We start from the raw sequence: 15,611 nt of genomic DNA, 5'->3' as shown, positions 1-15,611 counted from the left end.
ATGAACTTCTTAGTCAATATTCTCTTTATCTCTACTTTCATGTGTTTTATAGAAATGATGTCATCACTCAGCAGACATTCTTTTAGCAAGATGCTTCCAAACTGTTTACAGCGCTCTAACAAACACTCAAGGTTAACAACCGATCAGAGGTATAATATATCTCTGGTTGCCTCTGAGGGGATCCAGAAGGTTCAGCAGATGCAATTGGACAGACATACAAGCAGCAACAGAAAGGCAGGGTTATATATATTTTGGAAGGCCATCGTCCTGAAGGAAATAACAAAGAGAAGGCTTTGTGATGCCATAAGAAAGAGCTCCTTCCACGTTGCTGTAATTTGAAAAGAATTTCTCTCTTATACAAAAAAACAACTATGTAATGAGCATGGATTTTCTGGAATTAGAAGCTTTCTAGCAATAATTATTAAACTGTTATTCTACATGTAATTATTGCTATTTTTTCAGATGTGTCATTCCTGGTCACAAATACATATGGAAGATATGATAGGAGTACCCCACTGCCACAAGCTCTGAAAGCTGTAGCTACAGGGACAGTAACTAGAGTCTTAGCTGCAGACTAGTAAACTGAGACCATGGGATAGGACAGAAGTTCTCCGCCCCGACTCCCCACCACCAGGTGACAAAGTGTGTCCAGATCTCACAATGAACCACCTGACTTGGGACCATCACAAACTGGTGTTCAGCAAGACAACAGAGGCAGAGAGACTGAGACAGAATCTCTGCATGAAGGGGCTTCCATACTCCAGCAAAGAAATTACAGAGTGAAATGAAGCAACTGACAAAGGATCAATCTCCAAAATATACAAGCAGCTCATGCAGCTCAATATCAAAAAAACAAACGACCCAATCCAAAAAGGGGCAGAAGCCCTAAATAGGCATTTCTCCAAAGAAGACATACAGATTGCCAACAAACACATGAAAGAATGCTCAACATCACTAATCATTAGAGAAGTGCAAATCAAAACCACAATGAGGTATCACCTCACACTGGTCAGAATAGCCATCATCAAAAAATCTACAAACTATAAATGCTGGAGAGGGTGTGGAGAAAAAGGAACCCTCTTGCACTGCTGGTGGGAATGATACAGCCACTATGGAGAACAGTATGGAGGTTCCTTAAAAAACTAAAAATAGAATTACCATATGACCCAGCAATCCCACTACGGGGCATATACCCTGAGAAAACCATAATTCAAAAAGAGTCATGTACCAAAATGTTCACTGCAGCTCTATTTACAATAGCCAGGAGATGGAAACAACCTAAGTGTCCATCATCGGATGAATGGATAAAGAAGATGTGGCACATATATACAATGGAATATTACTCAGCCATAAAAAGAAATGAAATTGAGTTATTTGTAGTGAGGTGGATGGACCTAGAGTCTGTCATACAGAGTGAAGTAAGTCAGAAAGAGAAAAACAAACCGTATGCTAACACATATATATGGAATCTAAAAAAATGGTTCTGAAGAACCTAGGGGCAGGACAGGGATAAAGATGCAGATGTAGAGAATGGACTTGAGGACATGGGGAGGGGGGAGGGTAAGCTGGGACGAAGTGAGAGAGTGGCATGGACATATATACACTATCAAATGTAAAATAGATAGCTAGTGGGAAGCAGCTGCATAGCACAGGGAGATCAGCTCAGTGCTTTGTGACCACCTAGAGGGGTGGGATAGGGAGGGTGGGAAGGAGACGCAAGAGGGAGGAGATATGGGGATGTATGTATACGTATAGCTGATTCAGTTTGTTATACAGCAGAAACTAACACAACATTGTAAAGCAATTATACGCCAATAAAGATGTTAAAAAAATATTCAATTGACCCCCCCAAAAAAGAAAAAGACACATGCACCCCAATGTTCATTGCAGCACTGTTTACAATAGCCAGGTCATGGAAGAAAGCTAAACGCCCATCGACAGATAAATGCATAAAGAAGATGTGGTACATATATACAATGGAGTATTAGTCAGCCATAAAAAGGAATGAAATTGGGTCATTTTTAGAGATGTGGATGGACCTAGAGACTGTCATACAGAGTGAAGTAAGTCAGAGAGAGAAAAACAAATATTGTATATTAACTCATATATGTGGAATCTTAGAAAAATGTTACAGATGAACCGGTTTGCAAGGCAGAAGTTGAGACACAGATGTAGAGAACAAACGTATTGACACCAAGGCAGGAAAGTGGTGGTGGGGTGGTGTGGAGGTGTGATGAATTGGGAGATTGGGGTTGACATATGTACACTAATATGTATAAAATAGGTAACTAATAGGAACCTACTGTATAAATGTTAAATAAATAAAATAAAATTTAAAAAAATTAAAAAAGAAATTATAGCATGAAGTCACGTGAGCTAAAGGCCAGCCAAGTACTAAATATCAGAAAATGGGGCGAGAATTAAAGGGAAGACAAAATTCCTAAGGGCTTCCTAGATGCTGACGGTGAGGGCAGCCCATCAACACATCTACACCAGGGAAGGAATCTTGAATGAGGATATTTAACGATGGAAAAGTGCCCTGTAAGTAAACATTCCTTTCCACTCAGAGAAAAAGAAGGGAAATAGAAGTCTGATTTATGCGGGACAGCTCTAAAAGGCCCTCCAGATCTGTGGTCTGAGTGTATCATACTCAGATTGCATCCTGTTTGATCCCCACAAAGAGGGCTCCCACCCATTCAGTGTGTGGGGTGAGGTGAGGTCCTGGCTGTGTGCACTGTGAGATAAAATAGGGCCTGGTTCTTGGCATGGCCTGGCTTCGAAATCTGTGGGCAGAGCAGGCTTTATTTACTCAGGGGCTGATTTGCCCCACACTAACCCTGGGCACTGGGACCACCACCTCCTGGGACTCCCTTGGTGCGTCACTATAGCCAACGTAGGGCAGCACCTCTCTAGCTGGCTCTAAAAATTAGAAGTGAATAAATATTTTGCATTTTTTATCTTCTGGCTTGAGCATCTACTTTATGCAATTCTAATTTTAAAATAGGTCTAGGGAGCATCATATATGTGCCAGTATATTCTAGGTTCTATGGAGGTGACAAAAACACATCGACATGTCCTGTCTTTCTCTCAAGGGAGGACAGGAAATGTATAAAACATAGCTCTCAGGGTGGGAGGGAGCAAGAGATTTGCTCATGTTTCCTTAAGACTTTTGACCTTGGATGAGACTAGGGTTGAGGTCAGGGTTGACACCGCCATACACACATATACACATTTTCATACATAACCATACAAAGTACAGAGGAAGAGGTTCTTCTGATTTTTGAAGCTGTTGAAATAGCAATATTATATAAAGGAGGAATTTTTTTAAAATCCAAGATTTATCCTCAGAGGCAGCACAATTGTTTTCTCCCTAAGGAAGTTGCCCCACAGGAATGTTAATAGGTGTTAGGAAAAATAAATCAATAAAAGAAAAAAGAAAAACCAGGTTCTATGGTCAGTTAAGTTTAGAAGAATCTGGATGAAACAACATGATATAGATTTCCTCTCAACAGATTCCTGGGCACATTTGATATGTGAATGTGAGTTGTCTATCTCTAAGAGGGAGATTATTGAACCCTGAACTCTATCTATCTATCTATCTAATCTATCTATCTATCTATCTATTTACTTGTCATGGAGCATCTTCCAGACCAGCACTCCATAGGCCCACTGGAAAATATGTCAACCTCAACTCCTTGGTAAGATATGACACACAAAAAGTATCCTAGGCACTGCACCATGGACCAAAGTGACTACCCATGGCTGAGTGTAAAGGCACCACGCTGTCCACTCTGACTCTGAAGTGATGTGACAATTCCTAAAGCAGATGAAAGTCTCTTCACAAAGCCCAGAGATAAACCCACACACATATGGTCACCTTATCTTCAATAAAGGAGAAAAGACAGCCTCTTCAATAAGTGGTGCTGGGAAAACTGGACAGCTACATGTAAAAGAATGAAATTAGAACACTCCCTGACACCATACACAAAAAGAAACTCAAAATGGATTAAAGACCTAAATGTAAGGCCAGATGAAAACATAGGCAGAACATTCTATGACATAAATCACAGCAAGATCCTTTTTGACCCACCTCCTAGAGAAATGGAAATAAAAATAAACAAATGGGACCTAATGAAACTTAAAAGCTTTTGCACAGCAAAAGAAACCATAAACAAGACCAAAAGACAACCCTCAGAATGGGAGAAATATTTGCAAATGAAGCAACTGACAAAGGATTAATCTCCAAAATATACAAGCAGCTCATGCAGCTCAGTATCAAAAAACAAACGACCCAATCCAAAAATGGGCAGAAGACCTAAATAGGCATTTCTCCAAAGAAGATATACAGATGGCCAATAAATACATGAAAGGATGCTCAACATCACTAATCATTAGAGAAATGCAAATCAAAACTACAATGAGGTATTACCTCACACTAGTCAGAATGGCCATCATCAAAGAATCTACAAACAACAAATGCTGGAGAGGGTGTGGAGAAAAGGGAACCTTCATGCACTGCTGGTGGGAATGTAAATTGATACAGCCACTATGGAGAACAGTATGGAGGTTCCTTAAAAAACTAAAAATAGAACTACCATATGACCCAGCAATCCCACTACTGGGCATATACCCTGAGAAAACCATAATTCAAAAACAGTCATGTACCACAATGTTCATTACAGCTCTATTTACAATAGCCAGGACATGGAAGCAACCTAAGTGTCCATCAACAGATGAATGGATAAAGAAGACGTGGCACATATGTACAATGGAATATTACTCAGCCATTAAAAGAAACGAAATGGAGTTATTTGTAGTGAGGTGGATGGACCTAGAGTCTGTCATACAGAGTGAAGTAAGTCAGAAAGAGAAAAACAAATACCATACGCTAACACATATATATGGAATCTAAAAAAAAATGGTTCTGAAGAACCTAGGGGCAGGACAGGAATAAAGATGCAGATGTAGAGAGTGGACTTAAAGACATGGGGAGGGGGAAGGGTAAGCTGGGACGAAGTGAGAGAGAGGCATGGACATATATACACTATCAAATGTAAAATCGATAGCTAGTGGGAAGCAGCCGCATAGCACAGGGAGATCAGCTAGGTGGTTTGTGCCCACCTAGAGGGGTGGGATAGGGTGGGAGGGAGGGAGACGCAAGAGGGAGAAGATATGGGGATGTATGTATATGTATAGCTGATTCAGTTTGTTATACAGCAGAAACTAACACAACATTGTAAAGCAATTATACTCCAATAAAGATGTTAAAAAAAAAAAAAAAGAAAGAAAGGAAACCTCTTCACAGATGGCTGCCCTCCATCCCAGGCTTAGTGATCTTTTGCAGCTAAAGAGCAAGTTTGGAAGAGATTAGTGGACACATTAAAAACATAAACAAAATCTTACCACAGCTACACTAATCCACTCATGCTAACATTCTGAAAGTGATGTGGATAGTTAATCAAGCTTTACAGCCATGTGACCCAGTGCTGTGATTCCAATCCATGCATATACGGATAATCACGGGCTCAGGAAGGTTTCCAAAGGGGAAATTTATAGATCAGTGATTCATGAGATACAGTTTTTCTCCTCAGCAATCTTATTTACTAGCTTCCATTTGTAAGAGAGAGCAGGAAAAAAATTGAAACTGTAATTCACCTCCAAGATTGTTTTGAGCATTTATTTACTTGTTTGCCCAAGTGACAAGATCTACCCTCTGCTTCTGATGAAAACATTTAAAAAAATTATTTTTACATCATTTCTGAAAATTAAATTATCTAGAAACAAATAAGAGGACAGGGATTCCTTTTATAGCTCCAGGAAAAAAAAGAAAAGTTTCCCCCTTGGATACAGGGAAGACATGATGGAGGCAGTGGTATGTGAGTTGGGCCTTGAAAAATAAATAGCAATTACCAATTAGAGAAAGGCAAGGGGTTGGCACCCCAGGGTGAAGGAACTACATGTGCGAAGGCATAGAGGCATGAACCACCCTGAGTATTCCCACCAAAGTGGAACTGTGGTGTAGCTGGAATATAGGTTTATAGAGCGACAGATACAACTGGGGAGACTTTGGAAACCTTATTATAAAGGACCGTCTGTGCCATTCCAGTGAGCTTGAAGTTTATCTTGTAGGCTGCCAGTGAAAGTTGCTAAACATGGTAGAGTCAGTTTATTTATACGTGTATTTTTAAAAGACAACCTTAGGGAAAATGTGGGGGAAATGCACTGGAATATGAGCGACTGATGACCTGTTGTAACTGATGATCAGTTACACACCTGCTGTAAAAGTCCAGGTGAATGAAGCTGTGGGCAAAGCCAGAGTTGAGCATCAATTCTGCGTGAGATGAAATGACAAGGTTTAGTAACTAACTGGATGGTTAGAAAAGAGACCAAAGAGAGCCCCAGATTTTCTAACTAGATGTATGGTCCTGTCATCCAAAGAGCTCAGGATTGCAGAGAAGGTTATAGGTTTTGTGGGAGTAGCTAATAGAACATGTTTAGCCTAAGCAAAAGCAACACAGTGGCTTGGTTAAAGGTACGAACAGGAAACCGTTCCACATTCTTACAGGAGCTGCTATCTACAAGGCCCACAGTTTCTTGCCTTGTTTGATTTTAGGGATGATTCTTTTTCTGAATCTGAGTAATATCAATATATAAAATACCCACACGCACAGCTTCAGTTGGAACAGAAGTTATCATAAATCATACTGAGTTTGTTTTGATATCTTCAACTTCAACAAACAGTGAGTCAGATCAACTCCATGTCAAAATACCTTGCTAACCAGACGGATATTCCAAAAGGCTTCCTGGTACACCAGAACGTAGCACAGATATGGAAAATGGAGAAAGATAAGTCTTGGACCCCACCCGTTCACACCTAGCTTGAGTAAGCTGGTCAAGTATAAATATGAGAAGACTTTTTTTCTGAGTCCATGCCTGGCTTCATTGCTTTGGTGAAGTCAAGATGAAGTTCACAGTGAGTAGATATTTCCTTTTGAATTTATTCCCTTATAACTGGAGACTGTTAATATTCTGAGCTAAGGGGGTCTGCTTCTTATGACAATATCACTTTAATGCAAAATTTTGTAAAAATCATCATCATCATCTCTTCTCTTTTCACGGAATCATGGCATTTATAAGCATCTCTATAGAGAAGGATCGTTATACTGGGATTGGTCAGATAACCGAGCACCTTACACTATGCTATGTTTAAAAAAATTACTTTCCAGATCTGCTGATTCAGGTCTGGGCACAGAGCAAGCAGTCTCTAACCCTAGAAAATGTCTGACTTTTCATACCTTCTTAAATTCCCTTTTTGACCAAAACTTCTGAGTATGTTCAGGCAAGATAAAAAGCTTATTATCCAAACAAATTGGCAAGAGACTTACTGTCACATTCTCCCCTGTGAAATGGATCTCTAAGAAAGTTCTACCTCGGACCCTGTCTGTAGCCATTTATTCATGAAAACACTTGAAGCATGAAGTTAGTGCAACATCTCACTTGTGTTTCCATGTAAAAGGCTGAAGAGTGTAGCAAATGGACCACAAAATTCTGCCAAAGTAACTGGTGGTGCTGTGTGTCTCATAACAGGATGCAGAAGCGCTAGAGTCAGGTAAATATTTTCACGTTTTGACGTACTAAACATTAAAATATATTACAGCAGACTCTGCTTCATAATGGAGTTGCAAGTGTGAAATCATTTTCTAGAAATAAGTTCTATTTTTATGTTTTGGTTTTTTGGCCACGAGACATGTGGGATCTTAGCTCCCCAACCAGGGATCAAACCCTCACCCCCTGCATTGGAAGGCGAAGTCTTAACCACTGGACCACCAGGGAAATCCCTAGAAATAAGTTCTACTAATAGGAAGGTTAAAAAAAAAAAAAAAAAAGAGCTCCAGACACAGGTCATATCTGGTTTCTCTTCTGGTTCTGCCTTGAGCAAAAGGTACACCTTTGGCCAAGTCACTCAACTTCTGAAGTTCAGTTTCCTCATCTGTGAAAGGATTATGTTGTACTAATAGATCTCTAAAATTTCTTCCACCTCTGCATTTTTTTTAATCTCCTTCTTAAACTATCAGGGGAAACATCAAACCAATTTTTAAAATTACCCTGAATTACTAGTGCAGTTCTCAAACCATTTTGTTCCAGGCAAAGGGAATGAAGATAAGCACCCAGAATCATGCACCCTGCATAAAGCTCTGTGTTCTGAGAACAAGCGTTGTGTACTCAATGACACATGACTACATCAGGTATCCTGGGACAGTGACTGACTTCCCTTCTGCTAAGCACATTTGACAGCCAGACACCCCATCCTTGGCTTCTCATCATTCATATCCAATCTGCTTACTAATCCATTACTTTAAAACAATTTTTAAATAAAAAGACTACTGCTATTAGGGGGTCTAGGAAGAGAAGAAACATTCAGGGCAATAAATAGGAAAATTAAATTAAATCATTTTCAGATGTGGTTCTCAGAACTTAAAACCATTTTCATACCATATATGCTATTCATTTTCAACTTTATTTTTCAATATACTGACACTTCATCAGTATTTCATAAGACCTACATTAAAAATTCTAAAACAATCAACATAATTACTTATAATTAACCTACAATTCAACATTATCATTAAAACTTCCTATGGTTAAAAAAATAGAAGACCAAAGAAGAAGAAAAGACAGACCACTCAATAGAGTGGTAAAGTTAGTAAGTATTTTTATAAGCTTAGATAAAGAAAGAAGACGAGGCCATCGTTTTGCCATTTAACAGCAGACCAATGTTATTTGTGATTTCAGATTGTCTTTGCTGGACTTGTTGGCATCTTTCTGACTCCTGCCCTTGCTAACTATGTAAGTCTCATTTTTTAAAGTGTGTTACCAAAATGCATTCGCAAAGAAATGTGGTATTAAATCAATGTCAATTTCTTGTAAATTACAGAATATCAATGTCAACAGCGCCAACAGTGGTGGAAGTGGGCAGCAGTCAGTGAGTGTCAACAATGAACATAAAGTGGCCAATGTTGACAATAACAACGGATGGGACTCGTGGAATTCCCTCTGGGACTATGAATATGTAGGTAGCCCACATGCAATTTCCGTTCTTTGCAAAATGGCATTTCTTTTTTAACGACAACAAAAATTGCCTGCTAACCATAAAAAAATTTTAAATGATGTAAATTCTAACTGCATATAAGCATAGAGTTATAAGTAAAAATGCTTATTTTGCTCACCCAGTTTCACTCCCTAGGTATAATTGCTGTTAATAAGTTTCTCACAGTAAGTTAAAATTCATACCAGTGTGAATAGTAATTAGGATCCACTATGCTGTGAGTCTATAAGACAAATATGACATCTTTTGCCTTACCTGCAGAAGCCCTCAATAAAGACAAAAGACCTTCATAATATTACTGTTGCCAAAACACAATCTATCTCACTCTATTGTCAATTTCCTTCTAAAAAGACAGAAATTGACATTTCATCTGTAACTCAAAAAGACCAAAGGAAATGCAAATGACAATATTAATTAGTAAGAGAGTAAAAACAAAAAAAACAGTTGTTTCTTGTTAGAACACCCAGCTCTGCAATTACCAGCTCTATATTTAACAAACTTTGTACTTTAGAAAAGCCAACTCCTTATGGTTTCAGTTTTATCATCTGGTCAAATAGAAAATGAATTCCTGTCTTACCTGCCTCCTTGAAGTGTTGTGAAGATCAAAGGAGATTAAAATATGATAGTATTTAAAATTTTATTTCAGCAGAATAGACATATGTTGAGGGACTCTTCCCAGGCTAGAACCTGAAGCAAGTTCAACACTCAGTCACTCCCTCAAAGAGTTTGTGGTCTATCCTTACAAATGTTAGCAATAAATATGATTGCAAAACAGGGTCAGATCCAACACTTTTATCCCAGTTCATCGTGATCTCAGAGTTCCATTTCCCTCTGCTGGTGAAACTAATTTCTGATGAGAAAAGCACCTTGGAGAACATAACTCCTTACCATCTACCATCTTCTTTAATAGGGCTTTGCTGTAACCAGGCTCTTTAAGAAGAAGTCATGCATTGTGCACAAAATGAACAAGGCAGTCATGCCCTCTTTTCAAGCCCTTGATACACTGGTCAAGGAAAAGAAGGTAAAAATAAAAGTCTTTTTATTTTTACTCGGGGAAGTCTTATGATTTCCAATAAATAATGAGAAGGTCACAGCTAGAAATCTTGACCACAGTATATTGTTCTGTGGAGCAAAAAAAGGGAAAGAGGAATTGGTAATCGCCTGAGGAGAGAGAGCTGCCACCACACTCGAATGCTGTGGCTCACACCTGCCTCCACAGAAGCCGATCAAAACACCTCACCTTTACTGTTAGCCGAGCAAAGCTCTGCTCACACCAGTGGGAGCCCTCAGTACTTCAAGGACTTTTTTCTGCAAGAGTTGGTTAGGAGGCTTCCCTGGTGGCGCAGTGGTTGCGAGTCCGCCTGCTGATGCACGGGACGCGGGTTCGTGCCCCGGTCTGGGAGGATCCCACATGCCGCGGAGCGGCTGGGCCCGTGAGCCATGGCCGCTGAGCCTGCGCGTCCGGAGCCTGTACTTCGCAACGGGAGAAGTCACAGCAGTGAGAGGCCCGCGTACCGCAAAAAAAAAAAAAAAAAAAAGAGTTGGTTTGGGTTATTTGATGTAGCAAATAAAAATAGAGAATACCCAGTAAAGTTTGAATTTCAAATAAACAATGGGTAATTTTTAGTATAAGTATGTCCTATGCAATATTTGGGACATACTTATACTTACAAATGATCTGTTATTTATCTGAAATTAAAATTTAACTGGGTGTCCTGTATTTTATCTGGCAACCCTAGTTGGGGTAGGTGGGGAGAGGGGATCTATCATTCTTTAAAATGTCAGCCTGAGTTTATATCCCTGTAACTGATAAGTGGGTAACTTTCGCTGACAGTGTAGAGAAAACTGCATTCTCAGAAACCGATTATCATATAAATCAATCCAAGAAGTATAAGATGACCAAATGAGGTTCAACCTTCAGAATAAATTTACCCTCAGACTTCTGTTTATACGAAAAGCTGGGGTTTCAAACCAGCTAAATTCTTTGGGACACTACAAAATTCTGAGATATACAGGGCTGGAATTGATCCTTCTTCATTCTGATTATGGGAAAGTTATAGCCAAGCAATACCCCCTTGTTAACCTTGAACCTAACCCCCAACCCAACAAACCACTGGGCGTAGCACGCCTTCTCTCTCCTCCTTTCCACCTGTCTTGTGCACACTCAGCTTCAGGGTAAAGGACTAGGGAAACCATCTCCCAAGAGCCTGATATACACAGTCAACCCTGACAAAGTCAACAACCTGGACCAGTTTGGAAAATCCATCATTGCCATGTGTAAGGGGATACCAACATACATGGCTGAAGAGATTCAAGGTGAGTAGCCTCTCTATTGTGCACTCCAAGTTAATGCTGGTGGGATTGTCAGACTATTTTCCGGGCTTGTCCACAGAGGACACCAATTACTCGAGAGATGGTAATCAAGGTTAACACTTCTGTAGCGCTTGCTTTGTGCCATGCGCTATTCTATGTGCTTTAAGTGTTAACTCATTTGCTCCTGACCGCAATCTTATGTGATAGGTTTTATTGTTATTCTCACTTTCTGATGAGGAAACAGGCACAGAGAGAGGTCACAAACCCCTTGCCTGGGTCAATCCTAAGCATTTGAGCTCTGGACTCTGTGTTTTTAACCACCCTGAAATATTTCCTTTCAAGGGTGAATCTAGAGTAAACTCAAGACATATTTAAAGAAATGCATGGATCACTAAATGAAAGGAGAACACCAATAGACTCTATTGGCTTTTTATAGCTCAAACAATCACTAATTCTGGGCATTCAAAGAATAATTTACATAAAAACAAAGAGTTCACACGGGGACCTAACATAACAGCAACTTTCCAGACCTCTGAATTGAATGATTTAATCTTGATAGCTAGCTAGCTAAATCTTGAAATTACTGCAGAGCTAGTTTGAAAACTGTGTGACATTCCTTGCCTCTAATCCCTTAAAAAAACAGGTCCTCGAAAAGGCATTGATATTGGTTTCTTCTTTTCTTTTTATCAGAGCCAAGCCAGATTTTATACATAGGAAAATGCTTCAATATTGATATATTCTGGATTCTGAACATTTCCTTCTGTGGAGAAACAGTGGAGAACTAAAAAAAAAATGCTGCTGTGGGCTTAGCCATCAGAATATTCTACGCAGAAAAATATGGGTTCTAATGGTTTTTAATGATGTCATTCTGAGATGTTTTCTCCTAGTCCTGTCTGGTTTCTTTAAGTGTCAATAAACCTATTTAGCACTGAGTTCAATTTACACTAAAATTCTTTATGATTTCTATTTGGAAAAAAAGGCAATGTGGTGGCAGCAAGTTGTCAAGGTGCATTAGACCCAGCCATTAGCCTATACTCAGGATGTGTCCCTTATAAAGAACCCCTTTAGCTGCTTCAGATACTACTAACCACAGCTCTGGGAATAGTTCCAAGACCATCCAACTACCGTGAAGACAGCTCTATAATTGATGTGTACAGTAACGTTTTAAATCAGCGAGGGCAGAAATCCACTCAAAGTAGCTTGAGCCAGAAAAGGGGAGGAGGTGTATTACAAGGATATTGGAATATCTAAAATACTCTTAGGGCAAGAAAGCAGCTGGTATCAAAATGACTGAGAACAGGAACTATACTGGCACCAAGACTCAAGTCTCCTTCTCTCTCCCTGAAGCCACATATTAGCTCTTCTCTGCTCCTCTTAAATTCAGCTTCCCTCTTCTTTCCATCTTGATGACGTTTACTGTACTCATGGCAGAAGATGGTCAAACCAAAACGTGAGCCTCATCTCCCATGTTTATGTGTCTTTCCAGCTCACGAGGTCAAGTCTAATACTTTTGAATCCAAATTCCAATTTTTCTTCACCCTGTATGGTTCAAGAGCCCACAACCTCTACTCTTTGATGGCCAGGGGAGTGAAGTCACATGGTACATGTACAGCATTGGGGTCTCCACTGAAGGAGAATGATCTCAGAGAAAACAGATGTGCCTAATGTTGTGTATTCCAGTATGAAACTACAGTTCATTTAAAAAAATTATTCCCATATATATTTTTTAAAATCCTGGATAGCATAAAATAATAGATATCTAATCCATTCCCATGTCTTCATATAAGGTATCCCTGAATAACCCTAACAAACAAAGCTAAACGCATTGAGTCCCAGCATTTCGAAAAATGCCAATATTTACCAGTCCCTACTGGGAAAAATTATTTTCTTTATCCTGAGGCAATTCCACTGCTGTTCATAAGAAGTGTACTACCAGCATAGTAGAACTTCCAAAACATCCTGAAGCCATGGGATGTGGAAACCTGTCAAAAACCCATCAAAGATCAAGATCTTAGGTACTGCCCTCTTATGAGTGAGAAAGAAAGAAAACCATGACTCACCAACTGGACACAATGTCATGTAGCTGACTTCTGGGAAGCAGTGAATCCCATGTTTCTTAGAAGAATTGTCACATCACTATTTCAGGATAAGAAATTAAATTCACAAAAGACCCTGAGTAGTCAAAGCAATCTTGAGAAAGAAAAACTGAGCTGGAGGAATCAGGCTCCCAGACTTCAGACTATACTACAAAGCTACAGTAATCAAGACAGTATGGTACTGGCACAAAAAACTGAAATATAGATCAATGGAAGAGGATAGAAAGCTCAGAGATAAACCCACACACATATGGTCACCTTATTTTTGATAAAGGAGGCAAGAATATACGATGGAGAAAAGACAACCTCTTCAATAAGTGCTGCTGTGAAAACTGGACAGCTACATGTAAAAGAATGAAATTAGAACACTCCCTAACACCATACACAAAAATAAACTCAAAGTGGATTAAAGACCTAAATGTAAGGCCAGATACTATAAAACTCTTAGAGGAAAACATAGGCAGAACATTCTATGACATAAATCGCAGCAAGATCCTTTTTGACCCACCTCCTAGAGAGGTGGAAATAAAAACAAAAATAAACAAATGGGACCTAATGAAACTTAAAAGCTTTTGCACAGCAAAGGAAACCATAAACAAGACAAAAAGACAACCCTCAGAATGGGAGAAAATATTTGCAAATGAAGCAACTGACAAAGGATTAATCTCCAAAATATACAAGCAGCTCATGCAGCTCAATATCAAAAAAACAAACAACGCAATCCAAAAATGGGCAGAAGACCTAAATAGACATTTCTCCAAAGAAGACATACAGATTGCCAACAAACACATGAAAGGATGCTCAACATCACTAATCATTAGAGAAATGCAAATCAAAACTACAATGAGGTATCACCTCACACCAGTCAGAATGGCCATCATCAAAAAAATACAAACATTAAATGAGGGAGAGGGTGTGGAGAAAAGGGAACCCTCTTGCACTGTTGGTGGGAATGTAAATTGATACAGCCACTATGGAGAACAGTATGGAGGTTCCTTAAAAAACTAAAAATAGAATTACCATATGACCCAGCAGTCCCACTACTGGGCATATACCCTGAGAAAACCATAATTCAAAAATAGTCATGTACCACAATGTTCACTGCAGCTCTATTTACACAAGAAAATTCCAGGCCAAGATGGTTTCTATGTTGAGGTTTTACAAACATTGAAAATATAGATTATTCTAATCTTATAAAACTATTCAAATGTATGGGAGCAGGGGGAGATGTACTCTCCAATTCATTTCATGAGAATACTGTTTGCTTGATTCCAAAACTAGGCAGGTATAAGAAAGGAAAAGTACAGGGCAATCTCTGTCATAAAAACAGACGCAAAACATCTCAACAAAACGATAGCAGACCTATTGAGCAAAGTGTAGAAAAGATAATACAGCGTGACTATGTGGGATTTTTCCTAGCGATGCCAGTTGGTTTGATATTAGGAAATCAATAATGTAGTTTGCCACATTAAAAGATCAAAAGACAAAAAACTTATGATGTATCTCAATAGTAGCAAAATTACCTAATAGAGTTGAATATTCATTCGCAATTCTTAGGAAATTTGGAATTAAAAGAAATTTCATTAAATAGACTAAGACCACCTAAAACTTCATTAAACAGACTCTAAGCAGCATGTAAAACAGTGAAAGCATTTCCATTAAAACAAGAAACAAAACAAGATGCCTGCTGTCACAACTTCTAGAAATATTGTGCTGAAAGTAAGTAAAGTAAGAAAAAGAAATATTAAATATAAAGATTAGAAGGAAAGAAAAGAAGAAAAAACTATCATTATGTCCAGATGCCATGGTTTTCTGTGTAAAAAATACAAATCTGTAGATAAGTTATGGGAGTCAGAGCATTTAGAAAAGTTTCTGAATACAAAAATAACCATCAAATATGAATTGCATTTCAATATGTCAGCAGCAAACATACAGAAACTTTAGTTTTTTAAATAACATGCATAATAGCAGCAAAAGATATGACATACCTAGGAAAAATTGCTTAATTTATTTAAGAATATTTCTTAAGTATCTGCTATATGCGTAGCACTATTGCACACACTTGAAACTCATCAGCAAATAAAAATGAAAAGATC

At 38.8% G+C, this 15,611-nt stretch overlaps 1 protein-coding gene across 1 annotated transcript; it reads left to right on the top strand.

The window, feature by feature from the left end:
• Positions 1 to 6,935: 6,935 nt before the first annotated feature.
• On the top strand, positions 6,936 to 12,204 carry GKN1 (gastrokine 1). Its single transcript, XM_065891314.1, has 6 exons — positions 6,936 to 6,973; positions 8,794 to 8,847; positions 8,936 to 9,070; positions 10,017 to 10,127; positions 11,275 to 11,422; positions 12,110 to 12,204. The coding sequence occupies exons 1-6, from the start codon at positions 6,962 to 6,964 to the stop codon at positions 12,202 to 12,204; spliced, it is 555 nt and encodes a 184-aa protein (XP_065747386.1). The 5' UTR covers positions 6,936 to 6,961.
• The last annotated feature ends 3,407 nt before the right edge of the window (positions 12,205 to 15,611 follow it).

This window comes from Phocoena phocoena, chromosome 14 (genome assembly GCF_963924675.1).
Source record: "Phocoena phocoena chromosome 14, mPhoPho1.1, whole genome shotgun sequence".
NCBI lineage: Eukaryota > Metazoa > Chordata > Mammalia > Artiodactyla > Phocoenidae > Phocoena > Phocoena phocoena.
This window is presented reverse-complemented; position numbering and strand designations above follow the sequence as displayed.

What these genes read in the sequence shown, in the direction of transcription:
- GKN1 (XM_065891314.1), top strand. An exon ending in CCCTCTGGGACTATGAATAT is followed by an intron (nt 9,071 to 10,016) that starts GTAGGTAGCCCA and finishes CTTCTTTAATAG; the next exon opens with GGCTTTGCTGTAACCAGGCT. An exon ending in CATGGCTGAAGAGATTCAAG is followed by an intron (nt 11,423 to 12,109) that starts GTGAGTAGCCTC and finishes TCTTTTTATCAG; the next exon opens with AGCCAAGCCAGATTTTATAC.